This window comes from Megascapheus bottae, chromosome 22 (assembly GCF_031878675.1).
Source record: "Megascapheus bottae isolate mThoBot1 chromosome 22, mThoBot2.hap1, whole genome shotgun sequence".
NCBI lineage: Eukaryota > Metazoa > Chordata > Mammalia > Rodentia > Geomyidae > Megascapheus > Megascapheus bottae.
Window position 1 is genome coordinate 2,918,460 of NC_143530.1, and position 18,215 is coordinate 2,936,674.

General features: G+C 46.5%; 1 protein-coding gene across 1 annotated transcript in view; it reads left to right on the plus strand.

Moving 5' to 3' along the window:
* Positions 1-318: 318 nt before the first annotated feature.
* The window catches only part of Pkhd1 (PKHD1 ciliary IPT domain containing fibrocystin/polyductin), a 262,115-nt gene continuing 244,218 nt past the window's right edge, over positions 319-18,215 (plus strand). Inside the window, exons 1-13 of the mRNA XM_090356513.1 lie at positions 319-354; positions 960-1,083; positions 1,767-1,844; positions 2,400-2,544; positions 3,675-3,783; positions 7,304-7,361; positions 11,587-11,665; positions 13,113-13,187; positions 14,334-14,398; positions 15,028-15,067; positions 15,937-16,007; positions 16,953-17,054; positions 17,650-17,745. Of these exons, the coding sequence (XP_090212639.1) occupies positions 1,020-1,083; positions 1,767-1,844; positions 2,400-2,544; positions 3,675-3,783; positions 7,304-7,361; positions 11,587-11,665; positions 13,113-13,187; positions 14,334-14,398; positions 15,028-15,067; positions 15,937-16,007; positions 16,953-17,054; positions 17,650-17,745 (982 nt within the window). The 5' untranslated portion in view covers positions 319-354; positions 960-1,019. The remainder of the gene's footprint in view (positions 355-959; positions 1,084-1,766; positions 1,845-2,399; positions 2,545-3,674; positions 3,784-7,303; positions 7,362-11,586; positions 11,666-13,112; positions 13,188-14,333; positions 14,399-15,027; positions 15,068-15,936; positions 16,008-16,952; positions 17,055-17,649; positions 17,746-18,215) is intronic.

Genomic DNA, 18,215 nt, shown 5'->3' on the forward strand with positions numbered 1-18,215 from the left:
TGTCAGGACATATGCATATGTCAAGTGTTTCGTAGAAAGACTTCAGCTAGGCTGCGAGGATACTGTTTGTCTCATACAGATGAGACAGTCATTTCTCTCAGATGAGGTAAAACCAGATTTAGGATATATAAAAATGCACTCACCACTTAGAATTTACTCAGCATTGGGTGACAACGTCACACTAGGAGACTAGGGATAGAAGACTGGGCCCCAGTTTTCTTCAAGGAAGGTGCCCAATATGGAGGGTTGGGTGGGGCTGGAGGGCGTGGCTCAAATTGTAGAAGGCTATGTTCAATCTTAATTTCAGTACTGGAAAAAGAAAAGAGAAAAGCAGGAGGGAGTCCTGTCTGGGAGGTGAGGAAACTGGTAAAGCGAGGAGCACTGGAATGGCTGGGCAGGATTCTGTGGAGAAAGGGCTCCTTCCCTGGCCAGGAAGGAGTGCCAGGAATCCAAAAGGCCATGGAGAGACTGGGTCCAGGAAGGGACTAGTAGAAACCAAGACAAGAGGCTGATGTCCTGGAGTCTCTTGGCTGGTCTGAGGGTGGGTTTGATCATGAGAGCAGTGTGGATGCAATGTAGGGTTCAGGAGAGTTGTGCATGGGAAGGCTGGAAAGATGAGTGGGGGGAGACAGAACAGATCTCTGTCTACAAACTAACATTTGAACACCTAGAATTTATTTTGGACAGTCCACTTCTGTCCAGGAATGAGTTAATATAAGATAATATTCTTGATCACCAGAAACTCACAAGGTTTGATGATGATTTAGTGTAGAAGTCCCAGACGATTCCTTTCTCCTGGGCTGGGAAAGATTGTGGGGTCCCTGTAAAGACACTAGGGCCATTTATCTTATTTTTGGTAAACTCATCTCCTCATTTCTTGTTCCAGCACAGAGACGTGGTATTGGAGGAACTAAAACTAACCTTTTCTTTTTCTTCCTTTTCTTTGCTCTTTCACAAAGCTATGCTGGTTCAATCTGCCCTGGAAATGCCTTAATGCCTGAACAGTCTTCAGAGAGCTGATGCATTGGGGAAGAATGAGTGGCTGGCTGATCTCGCTGAGTATTGAGCTACTATTTTGGGCAGGTGAGTGGAAGGGTCTTGAATGGACATTATTGCTCAGGTTACCCTGAAAACCATTATTAAAAATTAAAGTCGCATTTTGGCTATATGCCATGAACATAGACAAGTTTTACTTGCCGACTGAAAATATAAACTAAAATCGTAATATTCAAAGGACGTATTGACGTGTCTGCTTCCTGGGGTTAAATTTTCCATTTCATTTCTTTGTCCTGATTAATATCTCTGAGCAGCCCACACCAAAGTCCATGGAATTTTTTGTTCAATTTGGAAATGATTCTGAACATGAATCCAAATGGGAAAGCTAGAGCCCAGGGCCCTTACTTTAGCAGGAGAACTGACTCAGGCATAGCCTTCTGGAAGTGTCTGTACTCCACAAGGAGGAGAAATGCAAGAAATGAGTTATGTGTGGTCTATATGGGTAAGGGTGGCCGTGTGATTTAAGTCTGGGAACAAAGAAGCTGTTGTGTGGATTTAGTGTCCATGAGCTGGTTCCAGAGAGAGCAGCATTTCAGGATTGGTGGACACCGAGAGTCTGTGCGTCTGAAACGGGAGGACGGGTTTGTCTTCCTATGGAGACTCCCTCCGTCCAGCGGCTGAATGTACCTAGAGTGCTGTGATTCTGATGCATACTGGTGTTGGCTTTAAAAGAAGACTTCCAAACCAGTGTTCTTCTCATTTATTCTCAGTCCCTCACCTGAGTTTGCACGTGGAACCTGGAGAAGGCAGCCTGGCGGGCGGAACGTGGATCACCATTGGTTTTGATGGTAGGTTGCCCTTTTACAAAATGGAGATTTTCTTGTGTAAGGAACTCGGTCTTAGGGGAGTATGAGCCCTGGCTTTCTTGTCTGAGGACGGGAGTGAAGAAGATGGGCAGACAGAGCCACTTCTGTCTGCAGAGGCTGAAGCCCACTGCCTAGTGTAGGAACGGCGTGCACCCCGCCGTGATGAGCTGCACCCACTTTCCCACCCCAGGCTCTGGGTGGGGCTTTAGGAGCCCCAGGGGAGTTGTGAGCATGCTGGGCGGTGTGGCAGCCCTCGTGCCCAAAGCTAGTGTGATTCTCAGCACACCCACTTCTACCACGCTTACAGGGTAACTTGGAAAGTTGAAATATACTTTCCCAAAGAGAAAACTCACTCATGAGCACATACACCTGAGCCTTCCTCTATGTGGCAGCCATAAATTCCTTTGGAAAGAGCATTCATTTCTTCTCCTTAGGAGAACTGAGTGACCGGCACTGCCCCCATGTGGCCGTCTATTACATTACCCCTGTGCATTACGCTCTCCCCGACTGACCTCTTCTCACCTTATGCTTGTTTAGGCGCAGAGTCGGCTGTCCTCCACCACGCCAATGGCTCTCAGCTTGAGATATCCCTGGTGAATGTGGCACTGGCCACACGGCCAAAGGTTCCCTGCGATGTCTCCCCTGTCTTCTGGGATTTGCCTGTGGTGATATGCCAAACCAGGTATCTCTCTCTGGAATGAGACCGGAGAGGATGGGTAGACTTTGCTTATCTTATTAGCTTTCAATGACACAGTGTAGCAACTCTTATCATGACTGCACTGATCAGCTAGAGTTCTTGAAGTGTTCTATATGAACCTATTTCTTAAAGGTTTCTGATCGGAACTGTGGTTTTAAGAGCAGATCAGAGCATGCAGAAGAATTTTGAGACATTTCTGCAGAAGGGCTAGATGGTAGCTCCATTTGGTATTTGCAAGGACCTCTGTAGCTAGTAAGGTTGCAATAAAGACTGTCATTTTGCAATCTAAAGCACTTGTCATTTTAATAGGTATGGTTTTAATGACCTTGCATAAACTCAAAACCAGTAAGGAAATATATTAGTTTTATGCTCAGTTTGTTTGCTTAATTAGGTGTTACTTCTATTTAGGAAAGAGCTGTATACTATTGTTCTACTGAAGTTCTACTGTGAAGTTTATAGAAGTTAATGCTTCCTTTATGCATGTCTTAGAGATGCTTTATAGAAAATGGACCATTGACTAAATGATAGAAACTCTGTCATATCCTTTTGTTTTCTGTTCCTTATTCTAAAAGTCTCCTCTCTTCATTTTTTGCCAATACAAATCCTCCATCCCCGTTTCCCAATTGTCTGAGTCCCTGTAATCTTATCCTTTGAAAAAAGTAACAACATAACAACCTCTTTTAGTAGCTCATTCATGGGAGATATATATCATCCTGTCTATCTCACTTTATCTGGAGCTGTATATTTTTCTTTTTAAAACAGGAGCCTCTTGCGATGTAGCCCGGGCTTCTCTAGCTTGCTGTCTTCCTGCCCTGCCTTCCCAAATCCGGGATTGCAGGCGTGCACTTCCATACACAGTAGGAATTTTTCAAATGGGACTTTAGTTCAGGTGATCAAAATCCCTTTTCACTTCTAAAGTCCCACAGACCCGTAAGTGTGAGGGAATGTATTTATTATTTTTAAATTTATCTCGTCTCCACACTGTAGTTATTCTAAACAGATGTAGGCGGTACCAGGTGAAAGTGCCTGGAGGAAATCTGAAGTGGTCAAGTGCGTTGCTTACTTGGGGAATTGCTGGCTTCTGCCCCATAAGAATGTCCGCTCTCTGCCCTCAGATCTCTGCAGTCTGAGGGTCACGCAGGCATCTACGCCTTGGAGGTTCGCTCTGAAGGACAGGTGGTAGGCCAGCCGGAACCGAGGTCATGTGACAAGTGTACTTTCAAGGTGGGTTGTAAAGATGGAGGAGTGTGTGTGCGCCTCGTTAAGGCGTGGTCCATCATCACTAAAGAAGCACGAAGAAGAGCCACAGGGTTGAATTCTCCTTCAGGCAGAGCCAGAGATGACGAGAGAGACAGAGACAGACACAGAAAGGCAGGAGAGAGGGTCATTTGTGGTCAGGGCCTGACTTATTTTTTTTCACCTCTACATGGGTTTCATTTTATGTTTGGTTCAGCCTCAGTTCCACTCCAGATTTTGTTTCCTACTAGACATTAAGCTGAAAGGGAAGCCTCAAACTTTCTGAAAAAGGCACAATTGGTGCTGCTTCTGTCGGTGAAGGAATCTCTGTTTAAGATCAGTTCCAAAGCGCATCCCGCATGGATGCTTCTTTAGAACAAGACTTCACCTCCCCAAGTCACTGTGAGGAAGCTCACACTTCATACAGGAGATTCTGAATTTGTTGTTCCAGTCTGAGAAAATCTAATTTTCTGCCATTTCACTTGTACACATGTGCAATGACAGGAAGCAAGAGTTCTGCCCTCCTTTCTCCGCCTTTTGTGTCGGCTCATCTTTGTACCGTGTATGAGTGTCACATTCTGTTAGTCACCCACTCATATACACGTTTTCATCTGTTGATGTCATGGATTACACAAACCTGAAGCTGTGAACAGCTAGAATGTGTTATAGTTTGGCAAGCCAGAAGCCCATCCCAGTGTGTGTACACTAAAGTCAAGATTTGGGCTTGATTTTCAGGGCGTGTGTTTGGGGATGGTGCATTGTCTTTTCCACCATGGGGATCACTCATATATTTCTTATTATGGTTCAAACTCCTGCCTGTGGGTGCCACTGCCCACAGGGATTCACTCTGGTGGATAATATCCAGGGCCAAATTTCTCAGTCCTGGGCGGCTCCTTCTCTATCTCTTTCTTCTATTTTCAAAACCAGCAACAGCTGCGGAAGCCCTTGCACCATCCTATGAGTGTTTCCAGGAACTTTTCCCACCACGAGGGCCCATTTCTCCGCTTGTAAAGACATATGTGCTTATCAGAACGAGAGACAGGCCATCCTCCCCTCTGAAGCCCCAGCACCTTAGTCTTAGCCATGCTCCCTTTGCCAACGGGAGTAACAAATGACGAGTGCAAGCATTAAGGTGTCTGTCTCTTTGGGAAGCCATTTTTCGGCCCACTGTACATGGCATAGAAGAGTTTGTCGTATGAGCTCTGTGTCACCTGTTCTCTTGTTATACCTGTTTCCTGCCAAGAGTCAGAGTTCAGTATCTACCCTTCTTAATTAAGTCTCAGGGAATATAAGATACGGAGTATGCTGAATAATCTTCTTAACCGCCCACCCCCTTTCAGACAGTAGCTTTCCTACTTATTAAAAGACCAACAGGGGAGGTGGGAAGGCAAGAAATGCTTCCAAAAATCTCATATGAAAGAAAACAAGTCTGTCGGTAGCTCAAGTAGCTTGGCCAAGCGATGGACTATCAACAGGGGACGCATCTAATGAGCGGCGTTTTAAGCTAAATAAAATACAGCACGTCTCTTTGTTTTGGGAATGGGGGAACTGTGTGTATTAAAAATTAATTCCCTCTCACTAGTTCCCTCCAAAGAGCCTGCTGTGGGTCCTGACAGGTTTGAGCAGCACACAGAAGGCTTACCAAGCTGCTGGTGGCCGTGTCTTTCTTGTTCTGATCCGCTGTTTCTGCTGTCCTCATCCCAGCTCCCCCCCACACCTTGCCGTTTCAGCCCTTACTGAGGCTCCAGGACCAGCATTCAGGAAGCCTGACTTAGAGACTTGTTCCTTTTATTTACTGCCATGTCTTCACCCTGATGGGCGAACAGAGACCTGCTCCTCTTAGACATGTACCATTTTATGTTGTGTTGGTTCAAAATTCGTGTGGTTTTACCCAGAGTGAGTTCCTTCAATCCCTGAGGAGTTGTGGGGGGAGAGCTAAGCACTCTCTCTACCTGTCCCCAATATATGGTAGAAGAATCACAGAGTGCAAAGTCTTAGCATTTCCAGTCAGAATCACAGAGGAAGGAATGCTTCTTTCTCTATGTGGTTTGGACTTGTCCATTCTTTTCACCTCGGTTTCTAATTTGTGCCAGGTAGGGTACTAAGCACTGATCTATTTTACTGGGCTCCAGCTGAAATAACTTTGCCGGGAAGGCCTTCTCTGTGGGAGAGAAAGCTTGGCTGCACTCCTTGGCCAGGGGACGTAGGTAAGGATGGAATGTTGCTAGGCGTGGAACTGAATTAATCTTTACCTTTGGGTGAGATCAGAGCCAGATCTTAATCGGTGAAATCACAGCATCCTTGTTTCGACTCCATGCCTGTATGCATTTTCTGTGAACTCTTTCCTAACCCTTGAAGAGAATGAGGAAAATAAGCTTGCCGGCAGACCAGCTGTGTGTGGATCAATATTTAACACCCACGTTTGTGGGTATTAAGGCCATCGACCTTGGTTGAAATGTCTGTTGGTTTTCTGTGTTTGATTAGGGTGGTTGATGAACAAAATGTTACATTCCCTGCTGAGATTTTCTTTGCGCAGGGAGACTCCTGGGTGCTGGATTTAGACCAAGGAGAGCAGTTCGCTATGATTTACTTTGCAAATAGGAAGTGTCTGTAGATCCTCAGGAATAGAAGGATGAGAGTGGAAGTGACAGTCTCTTCCTAGGTGGGTCACCCAGGCAGACTTGGGCTGGCTCGGTGCTTCTGTTTCTTCACACTGTCCTGGTGTGGCGTCCGCTGGAATCGTCCATGAATCTTAGCTAAACCCAGACACTTCTAGGGAGAGGATGGGCCTCATTCACCCCCTGCTTTCCCTCCTGGCTGAGGTCAGTACTCATCCAGATGAGGCTTCTTCGTGTTCATTCACAACAGTTCCCGGGGTGCAGAAGAATGCAGGTGTGGGCGCCGGGCACTGACCCTTCCTTCCGGGCCTCATGGTCAGACGGCTGTGTGCTTCCAGAGGACAGGGGGCACCGGAAATGGGTCTGAGTGCCCAGGTCAAGCTTCACGTCCCACTTCCACCCCCGATGCCACCCCTCTCCCCACCCCCTCCAGGCACGATGACGCTTTCTCCCCTTGACTCTTTGGAATTGTGTTCCTCCTGGCAGGCAAGGAGGTAGCTCTGCAACAGGTGACAACAAACTCCCCAAACAACCCCCCAACTTCTGAGATTCACATTCAATGGCGTGTCCACTCTCCCTTCTGATTCAGTGTGTTCTTTGGGCGTGGAGGCAGGTAGGTAGAAAAGGTCTTGCCAAGGCCCCGTGCCCATCTGGCACAGGATGGTGAGCTATGTGACCTCGCGTGTGCTCCTTTTACCTCATCTACGTAAGACATTTAATCCTGTCTGCTTCGTGGACACGGAGTGAGGGCCGGCATGAAGCAGGTGTGGATGTGAGAGGAGGGGCTCGTCTCAGATTTTTGGCCTGAGGTTAATGCTTGAAGAGGAATGGCTCTACTTGTGTGTTTTGGATGGTCTAACGAAATACCTGTGCATGTATTTTCCAAACAGTTTTCCAAGGCGCAGACACCCCTTGTTTATCAAGTCAACCCACCAAGTGGAGTTCCAGGTAAGAAATCTTCTAGGGAAGCAGGAATAACTGCTAAAGCTTGAGGCAGACTCTTTTACCTAGGTGGGTGGTCTCTGTGAAGGAGTAAATTTAGCTGCTTCTTGGATGTGATTTTGAAAATAATTTTTAACCTGTGGTTTATTTTTTAACCTGATTTGGTTTCACCTCTGGGCACTTTTGTCCTATTCCTCTACTGTTAATAATAGTAATAAAAAAAACCCAAACATGATAAGAAGGAGAGGCCAGCAAACAGAAACCATCTGCTGCTGGAGAATGCAGGAAATAGAAATCATGTAATCATTCACCATAATCCATCCACAACAAATATTTACTGAATTCCTGGGTGTGCCAACTTCCAGTCTAAGCTCTGTGTATAATTTCTCACAAAGCCTTATCCCTTGTGTTTTATTTAGTTTTGATTTATTGTTATTATAAAGATGCTATAGAGAGGGGCCACAGTTGCGTAAGTGAGGTAATGAGTACCTCTCTTTTTGGACAATGTCACCCCTTTCCTTTCTTTCTCTGTTTTTTTCCTGTCCCCCCCAAGTTGTTCAGTCTGTTTTCAACGTCCTGTCCAGTGAGCATCACTGCTGCATCTGTTCACTCTTTGTCCCTCCACTTCTGTTCTTCCCTTTACCCTCCCCCAAACAGATCTACTCACACAAGACAGAAGCTACGGAAGGCAAAACATAGCAGCAAAGGGAGGAAAAACCCTCTTGTTTCCGTTTCTTGGAGTTCCTTTCGATAACTCTCATTTTATACGCTTGTGTGCACAGAGCTACGGAGCCTTTGTGATCCTAAGAATAGCCTCCTGTGGTGGCTTGGTGTGAGTGTTTAGAGACCTGCGCAGTTTATTTTTTAAACGATGTGTAAGTAGTTGAACAAAGGGATCTCACTTGGATCCATCACTTTATGAGTTTCCTGCATCTTGGTCAACATCGCCCCTTCCCAGCTCCCTCCCATCCCTCAGGTTACCAGGCACCTGGCATATTAAACAGTATGGCTGTGTCCCTCCCTCACCCCCTCTGACCCCCCTCTTTCCTCTCTCAGTGTGCTCTTCCCCTCCCCAGGTGTCTCACTCCTCTGAAACACCAAGTCAAGTCGCCTTGGATACCCCATAGAAGGCCACTACGTTTGACCTTTGTCCGGAGGATTTATTATAATTTAGAGAGATCTCAGCTTTATGAAGAGTAGGAGAGCAGAAGGGAAGCTGGTTTGAGGCTAGGGGATTTATGTAAAAGAAGGGATTGCAACCAAGAAATAAATTTGAGAATCACTAAGTCTTGAACCCAGCCAGGATTATATATACTTCACTGCCTTGCTGTTGGCACTTGCCTACTTTCATTTCATGTTTTAAAATTTTGTTTCAGGTTTCCAGAATGGTTTGTATTCGGAACATAAGTCATGTTTTATTTTTATGTCTGTTTGTGTCTAAATATATAAAACCAATCTGAAGATTCGGATTGTTTTAACTGGTCAAGGATGTTAGATTAGTATCTAAATTATTGAGAAGAATTTTGTATATTTTTTGTGTGTACATATGTAGATACAGATTTTAGTTATGTGTTATTCCCATTATATTATGAAAATACTAATTTGGCATTATTTTACTTATAGGCTTATATTAGGCTAGTCTGAATAATCAAGGCATGATAATATTTTATTAATTTTGCCAGTTCTGGGCTTGAACTCAGGACCTTAGCACTGTCCTTGGGCTTTCTCAAGGCTAGAGCTCTACCACTTGAACCTCAGCACCAGTTTTGGGTTTCTTCTATGTATGTGATACCAAGGAATCGAACTCGGGTCTTTGTGCATGCTAGGCTAGCACTCTACCACTAGCCCAAACTCCTGGCTCCAGTATTTTATTTTATTTTGTATTATTTTATTTTTTTGCCAATCCTGGGCTTCAGCTCAGGGCCCGACTACTGTTGTTGGACATTCTCAAGGCTAGAGCTCTACCACTTGAGCCTCAGCACCACTTCCAGCTTTTTTTCTATGTATGTGGTACCGATCGAACCTGGGTCTTCCTGCATGTTAGACAAGCACTCTACCACTAGGCCAAACTCCTGCCCCCTATTTTATTTTATTTTATTTTTTAATAAAGCAACATGATCTGTGAAGCTCATGTAAACATTGATTATTTTTGTAGTTTGAATTTTTCTTTATCTGTATTTGTCTGCTCGAGGGTTAGGGATTCTAGGTGAGAAGATGGAGGTCTTGTTGGGATGGGGAATGAGAAAGGAACCCATGATTACAGGTGTGAAATGGGGCCTCAGTTGGCGCCCCACCCTGATCTGTCCCCGCTGCTTCTCCCACAGAGTTGGGGTTCTGTTCGTGGTCTCCCCACTTTTCAGGGAGTATCCTGCCTGATCTCTCTGGAGCAGATCACACACACACACACACACACACACACACACACACACACACACACACACGCAGTCACATCCGTCAATGACTGGAGCCCACTGTTCTCTCTTCATTTAGGAAGTCTGGGCAGAGAGTAGCAGCCAGGGAGATGACAGGGGAGGAGGAGGAGGGCAGAGGGAGGGAGGGAGGGAGGGAGGGGGATGGAGGAGGTGGGATGTCCTAGGAGCTGGTAGATTTTTGTATGTGGTTAGCAGTCCTTTAACTGCGTCATCGAGTCCCCTGGTGCCATGGTCTGCTTCACTCTTCCATCTCCTCTGCTGAGCTTCCTGGTTGGAGCAAACCAAGAACGCATTTCCTCCTTTCTAGGACCTCGCGTTTTTCACCTGGCACCCTTCAGAACTAGGAGTCATGCTTGTCAAGGCTGGGCAATCAGCAGTATGGCTTGCTCAGGGTCAGCGTGAGCCAGAGATCCATCTAGGGTTTAGAAGCAGCAGCAAACCTCGAGTCCAGGCTGCAGCAAACCCCGTGAGCCTTGTGAAAAGCCTTAGCTCCCCACTCTTTGTACCCAGGCACCCACGTACCGGCTGTAGGACTGCCACACGGGCTCCCGCCTAGCCAGCGTGGGCTGGCTGGGGACAGCCTGGAAAGCTGCCCTTCCCAAGACACGTGAACTCAGCACAGGCAGAACCCTTCTGCAGTATGCCTCAGTGGCCGGAAGTGTCCGTGAAGCTCACGCAGGTCCGTGAGCTCAAAACCTCCATAGATCAGTACCTTGTGACCTTTCTTTTATTTCTGTTCTACTTTACTAGCTGACAGCTTTCTTATCACTAATCAGTTTTTCTGCGGCAGTATACATTAGTTAATTCTCTAATTAGTTGAAGACTCGCACATCAAATAATTTAGGATTGTGTGGTGAATGTTAACGACCAGATCTTGTGATAGTGGCAAGTCTAATATTTTGATTTGTACAGGTCTGGGTTCAGGTATTTTTTTTTTTTTTGTGTGTGCTAGACAAGGAGTCAGCGGCTGGCAGGCTCTCTTCTAGCAGGTTTCCCCGACTCAGCAGAGGAGCTACTTTAGGTTCTTTTGCTCCTCCTGGGCAAAGCATAGTGGAGACCTATGCACTTTGCTGGGAGGTTGTTGTGTAAGTGGACAGGAAGGAGGAGTAGGTCAAGCAAAGACCTGGGCCCTGGCAGATCGCAGGGCCAGGGCGGAAGTCCTCACCTCTCCACAGCAGATAGGCACACAGCACTGCGTCCAGACCTCCAGTTGTCTTCCTCCTCTTGAGGGGCAGGGTTTTCCTGTGGCCACAGGACACCACCACTTCTTGTTCTAATCCCATCGTCATTCAGTTCCTACCCACCGACCTGTCCTTGCCAACTCCTGATCACTCGCTTCCAGCTTCCATGGCGTCCCCTTTTATGTAGATTGCACGCAGGAGCAAGTGTGCAAGTGAGCAAGTGTGCAGAAGAGAGTCTCACGAAGATGGAATGTGCCAAGGCGCATTTCTCTTCAATCTCACTCTGGGTTGAGGGCCGAACACAGAGCCAGAACACAGTGTGCAGAAGCCAGCCCCTGAAATCCCCCCCGGAGTCCCCGCCCCATTCCCTAGGGGTTTGAAGAAGACCCCACCATTCCTTCTGTGCCCTGCGCATGGATGATCACGTCCGTGCTCCAGTACTTGGCTGTATTAGCCTCTCCACGGGGCCAAAATGATAACTGGAGTACACCCCATCTTTACTGCGATGCAGTTTAGTTAAGCAGTGTTAGTCGCATACCTCGTGGTCAAGCTCGCCACAGTTTGTCATAGGTATCTGGGCTGAGTCCACTAAAGAAATTGGAACTGCTCTTACCACAGGAAAGCTCATTGAGGTGTATGGCTGGATCATCACCGGGAGGCTGGAAGCCTTCGACCTCGGAGAGGAGTACCTGGACAGGTAGGCAAGTGTCTCTTGAGCATTCTGTGGGAGGCCATTGGCCTCCCCAGGGCCAGATTTCTTGATAGCAATGTGTGGCAGAACTGCTCTTTTTCTCCTCTCCCCTTTTACTCTCTTAATGTAATTGTGAATAGTCGATTAAATTGGTACACTTATTTACTAACAGCTAGTCACTCTGGGCTAAGTGCAAACTCTACTATAATTGCATCTGTAGCCACTCTAGTTTGGTTTTTACCTTTCCTTTCATCTCTCCCAGGCTAAATTTTCTCTTTCTCTCCCTTTCTTTCCTTCTTTCTCTTGCTCTCTCTCTTTCTGTTTCTCTTGCCAGTCTTGAGGCTTGAACACAGAGCCTGGTGTTGTCCCCGAGCTTTATATTGCTCAGGGCTAGCACTCCTACCTCTTGAGTCACTCCTCCACTTCTGGCTTTGTAATGGTCAATTGGAGATAAGAGTCTCACACACTTCCCTGCTTCAAACTTTAATCCTCAGCTCTCAGCCTCCTGAATAGCTAGGATTACAGATGTAAGTCACTGGAGCCTAAAGTAAGCTTTTTATAAAGTGATATGTCAACATAAAAGATGAGGGTGGCTTCTTTATTTGATTGTTATTCATTTACATATTTAGATATCTTGTGAGTGGAGTCAGGAGCTAAGGGCCATTGAGTTTTTAGAGTGTGTGTGTGTGTGTGAGTGTGTGTGTGTGAGTGTGTGTGAGTGTGTGTGTGTGTGAGTGTGTGTGTGTGTGTGTGTGTGTGTAATTAAGCTGCCAACATGACTTTCTTCACTTAAAACTTGTTAAACAAGAAGTCTTACTGGGCCATCCATGCTAGGGAGAGAAAAAAAAAACCAAGACAGGCAGTGTTGAGATTGTGCAGTCTGTGTGAAGCTCTAACTGTCCTCATTCAACAAGGAATGCACGTATTGTGAGAACATAGAAAATGGAAGAAATACCATCTCCCTAGCAACTTGGAGTTGATACCCCATGTCTAAGTTTTTTCCCTCCCTCTGGATGGATTGGAGGCTTTCTTCCTCTCTCTGATTTTGCCCTGGATTTCTGGCACTAAGTCATGGTCAACTTGTCTTGCCAAGGATTCCTCTAAATCCCAGGTACATCCTGGTCAAAATGTCACCTGGTCCCCTTTCTGGCCTTGGTCTAGGATCCAAGCACTTAAAGACGGGAAGAAAGACAACACTCACAATCCCTTGGAGTAGACCGACTAGCTTGTATGAAGGATGGCAAGAGCAAATAGTCCCTGTGTAGTACAGAAGCTTGGACCACGAGCCCAGCCCTACTTCCTGGAAGAGAATTTGACTCCACCTCCATCAGCCCCCTGCCACTGTGTCCCCCCATAAATTCAGAGAGTTCTATTAGTCACTGAGTTTTGGCAGTCAGATTTACTGGGTGCACTGTACCATTTTATCCTGTCTTCTGTCCTTTTCCTCCCCCAGCCCATTGGTCTTGGAAGCTCAAGGAGACAAGTGGGTAACTCCTTGTTCTCTTATAAACAGACAAAATGGAAGCCGGTGAGTGTTTCTTTACTTACAGGTGTTTGTGCTTTTGGATTCTTTCCTAAGAATATAATATACATATGACCACATAACCATAACTGTATAAGTCACTCATAACTATTAACAGCTCTACTTTTAGGTTTAAGGGAAAAGACACAAGAATTGATTCAAAATGTACATTGAAGTAGAATCTAAAGTCTTCTTGAAACAAATAAATAGTTCTTAAGGGCTCAGGCTTGCCTAGTACTTAGTACTGAAGCCACTCATTAGTCTCGGGACTGTTTGTGACTATTAGTCTCTCTTTATAGATGAGGAAACTAAGACAGAGAATGGTAAAGTGACTTGCTGAAGGCCTCGTGGAGAACAGGCAGCCAAACTGGGACTGGAGCTCTGTTTGACTCAGACTCCTTTGGAGTCCTTGCCTCTAGCCACTGTAGCACAATCCAAAGAAAACAGCAACCGATGTTTAAAACAAAGAGTGTCTCGGGCTGGGAGTGGAGTGCTTGCCTAGCATGCACAAAGACCCTCGTTCAATTCCTCAGTACCACATACATAGAAAAGCCGGAAGTGGTGCTGTGGCTCAAGTGGTGGAGCTCTAGCCTTGAGAAAGCCTAAGGACAGTGCTCAGGTCCCGAGTTCAAGCCCCAGGACTGACAAAAAGCAAAAAGAGTGTCTGCTAGCTCTAGTTCATACAACCAGCACTTTGCTGGATTTTTACCTCATCCTGGACTAAGTGGATTAATTTTCCTTTGAGGTCCCTATAGTAATCATCTTCTGAGGCCGAATTGTTTGGGACTAGTGTTTAGTTATTTGAACAATGTGTTTTTCTTCTTGTGTCCTCATTAGGTTTGCCAAGGATTATTACAATTTTTTTGAGTTTATCATTCTGCTGATGGTTTTGCTACACTTGTCACATATTAGAATCTAGAAGTAAGGGAGCAGATGGAAGACAGGATTAGGTTACACCTTGTCTTTCACCTTGTGTTGATATCTGTAGTTCATGACTAATCCAAGCTATTTACCTGGTTGTCCCCAGCTGTCTTCGGTGTCCATTCGCTTTCTCTGAATTTTCCCATTGTCTTTATTTGTTCCTTTGTTGGTTGAGTGTGTGGGAACGTCTGAACTGGGATGTCACAGCTTGGTTTCCTTTTTCCTCCACAGCTACCTGGTTCAAGAGCATGGGGGTCTTGGCACTCTGCAGTGTCGTGTGGACGGCGACTACATTGGTCTGTCAGAGCAGTAATGTAGTTTTAGGGTTTTCTCCTTGCCTTCCTCTCCATCAGAAAGAACCATGTCAGCCATCGATTTTCATGAGGCTGATAATAATAGCAATCATAATCATAGTAACTGGGAAATTCCTGAAAACACAATACAAACCAGCTCATCTATGAACCCTCGCAATCAGCCTAGGAAGTTGGTGAATTTTTTTCCCTACTTTTTTTTTTTTTGCCAGTCCTGGGTCAGGGCCTGGGCACTCTTTGTGCTTTCTCAAGACACTCTACCACTTGAGCCATAGCACACTTTTGGCTTTTTCTGTATGTGTGGTAGGTAGCTAGGAATCAAACCCAGGGCTTTGTGCATGCTAGGCAAGCACTCTACCACTAGGCCAAACCCCTGGCCCCTTTCCCTGTCTTTTTAGGTAAGAAAAGTAAAGCTGTTATGCAGTGGGTCAGCATTTGTAAATCTAAGCCTGGGGTCTTACCAGCAGTCTATAGGTCTTTCAGGTCTTTCTGTTGTTGGCAGTCTGTCAAGCCCTTAGGGGCTTGGTACCATGGCACCTTGTGTCTGTGGCAAAAGTACCTGGCCCCGGAAATTCCTGCCAATCTTGCCATTAACGTGTGTCTTTGCATTCCAGGATCCCAGAATGTCAGTTTCTCTGTGTTCAACAGAGGAAAGTAAGTAACTGGGAGAAGGCAGATTGGTTTTCAAAGCATCTTTCCTCTCTCCTTTACCCTACATACTTTCTGTTACTGCATTGATGGGAAATTTCAATCCCAGCTGATGGAACTGTATCTTGAAGCACCACCCACCCCCTTGGTTTCCAATCTATGGGTGAACGTAATAACTGCCCACCGCTCCTGGGCAGACCTGGCTTGCCTCTGTGTGGTGCTGGCACAGAACAGGGGGAGACGATCTCGAGTTGGCTCCAGACCCATCTGTATACCTGCTTCTGGTGTCTTACATTCTCCCGTGGAATGAAGTTTTGTGAGAGGGCATGGTGCCCTTTACCCAGGGCCTTCTTCCAGATACAAGGCTCCAACCTCATCAGGTTTTGGAGAAATAGACAAATGAGGATTCTGGATTTCTGTGTGTCTTACCTCGTATTCTGCTACTCCGTAAACAATTTGCTACATGTTTTCCTTCCTGGCATATTGTTTATCAGGTATTAATTTCATTGTGATGCTGGCGACATGGTTAGCTTTATAGCTCAAAGGATAGATGGTTTTCTCTCTCTTTTCCTCAAAGACAAAATGGACGGACTTATTATCCAGGGTAGCCCAGCTTGGTGCTCGGCTCTTCCACATCTTTCATTCCGTTTAGTGCTCTTGAGGCTGTGCATGGTAAATACTGTTTCCCTCCGAGAGAATTTTGGAGATGAGAAGACAAACTCTGCCCCAGTCACGTGGCTCTCTGGTTGTGGAAAGGAGCTGGCATCTTCAAGGGACTGGGGCTCCTTCCCCATCTTGCTTTCAGGCAGCCAACTTAAAAGAAGGCCATGACAGATGTTTTCTCTATAAAATGCAGCATTGTCTTTTTCTTGCAGGTCGATGGTAGACAAGAGTGCGTGGCTGATCAGTGCTAAGCAGGACCTTTTCCTCTACCAGACTCACTCAGGTACGCTGTTCCTGTTCCTCCCATTCCTCTGTCCCTTCTTTCATTGCTCATGTACCACTGGGCTTCTTTTTTTTTTTTTTCTTCTGGAATCTTCTCTGACCATTAACAGCTGAAAATATCCCTCATGGTACGGATGGTTCTTTGGTAGTAGTTAAAATTCAATTGCTTGCATCAGTATCTGCTTGAGTTCTTATAAACCGCGTATCCCACATCAATGTTCTGAGAAAGGTGTGCTATCGTGCTTGTGCAAACACAAGCACGGACTTACACAGACCTAGCTGTCATGAGTCAGCTGTTCCGTGTGGCCTTGTCATGAAATCAAGAGGCGAGGTAAAGGGCAGGTGTGTGAAATTACTGCTCATACAACACGACATAGTGTTTTATAAGTAGTACACTGCAAAATAACAAGGAAAGGGATAGTACAGTGAACGCGTAACTCAGGGCAGTCATTTGTTACTATTATTGCTAAGCATTGTATGGGTCTGTAAGTGTGTACACAGCTGCTTTATTTAAATTATCATCATTACAACATGAGCGATGCCTCCAAGGCTGATTCCTCCATATTCCTCCATGTTACAGCCGCCGCTTCCCTGATGTAAAGCTCAAGGCCTGGTGGTGGAGAGGCAGATTTTCTAGGGAAGCCTGGTGGTTTGTGAGGACTTTTGCCAGTGCCTAAGTAACTCTACATGTGCCCTTCCTTTTAGATATTGATCTGATCCTGTATTATATATATATATACATACACATGCATCTATCTATCTATCTGTATCTATAGTCTTTTTTATTGTGTGCATATGAAAATGACTATTATTAGCAAAATGCCAATTGTGACAGGACTTGAAAAGTCCAAAGATAAAGTACGAATGTTTCTATTATTGTATTATTATCTGGGTCATATTCTGATCTATATTTAGAAACTTACTTTTTCTTTTTAACCCCTTGCAGAAATTCTATCTGTGTTTCCAGAAACGGGGAGCCTTGGGGGAAGAACAGACATCACCATTACAGGAGACTTCTTCCACGCTCCTGTCCAGGTTACGGTTGCAGGTAGCTGTGTTGACGCGGCTGAGAACACTTCACGGGACTTAGCGCTGCCAGGCTGGCTCTGTGCACCTCTCATTTCTAACCTCCCCTTGACGGTGGTCTTTCCAGCTGGGTTAGGTGGGGGCTTTGTGGAATTTTGGTCCTGTTACTCTGAAAATATGTCATAGCAATACAATGTCCCGCAAGCATGCTTGCAATACTGGACAACTCCCCTAGGGGTCGATGTCTCTAGGGGGTCGCCATCTTTGGGGTAGGGAGGACAGGGGATGCTGGGCTTTCTACATAGGTCTGTTTCTGCTGAAAACTCCCCTCCAGAGCCACAGGGGACACAGGCAAGCTCCCCTGGAATGCTCCCTCCCCCCCCAGGGCTGCCCTCGGGTGGGCAGGGACCCAGGGATCCTCAGCAAGTGCTGCTGCATGATGTGGTTCTCTTCCTGCCCACGGGAGCTGCCTGGTGCCCTGCTGCTTGGACCTGCCCCTTGCCTGGCCTTTGTTCAGTCTGGCCCTGCCAGCATCTTGGTAGATGACACCAAACGTGCCATCGCCTGTCCATCCTGAGCTCTCCGTGTGTGCGCCCTGAACTTATAATTCCTCTTAGGCATCCCCTGTGACGTCAGCCGCCTGTCACCTCAGGAGATCACGTGCTCCACCAGGGCTCCAGGAAAAGGCACGAGGCTCACTGCGCCTCAGGCAGGTAAGGAGGTCTGGGGAGCCGTGGGGTGAGTGAACTTTCACACTTCATCATGGGGTGTCAGTAGGTGACGCCCACATGTTGAATTGTGCACGTCGGTGAGCCCTAGGCCCTCGACAGCATGGCCCCGGCTTTTCTACGAATGTGTGCCGTTCTCATTCTGCAGCTGCTAAGCCACCCCATGTGCCCAGCCCCAGACAGGGTGTGGCTGGGCGAGGCTGGCCAGCCACACGCACCTCCCCACCCCCACCTTGCCCTCCTGGCCAGTGCCACATGGCCTCCTTGTCTGTGGCCGGTCCTTCCCACGCCCATCACCAGAGAGACAAGGAACAGTGAAGCACGCTCTGTGTCACAGCAGCAGACCTAGACAAGAGCAGTGTGTGACCCACAGGGCATCTAACCCTGTGCTTCTCCCCTGTGGGCATCTGTCTGCTGCTTTGAGAAATAGAGGTGTGTGTGTGTGGGGGGGTCCT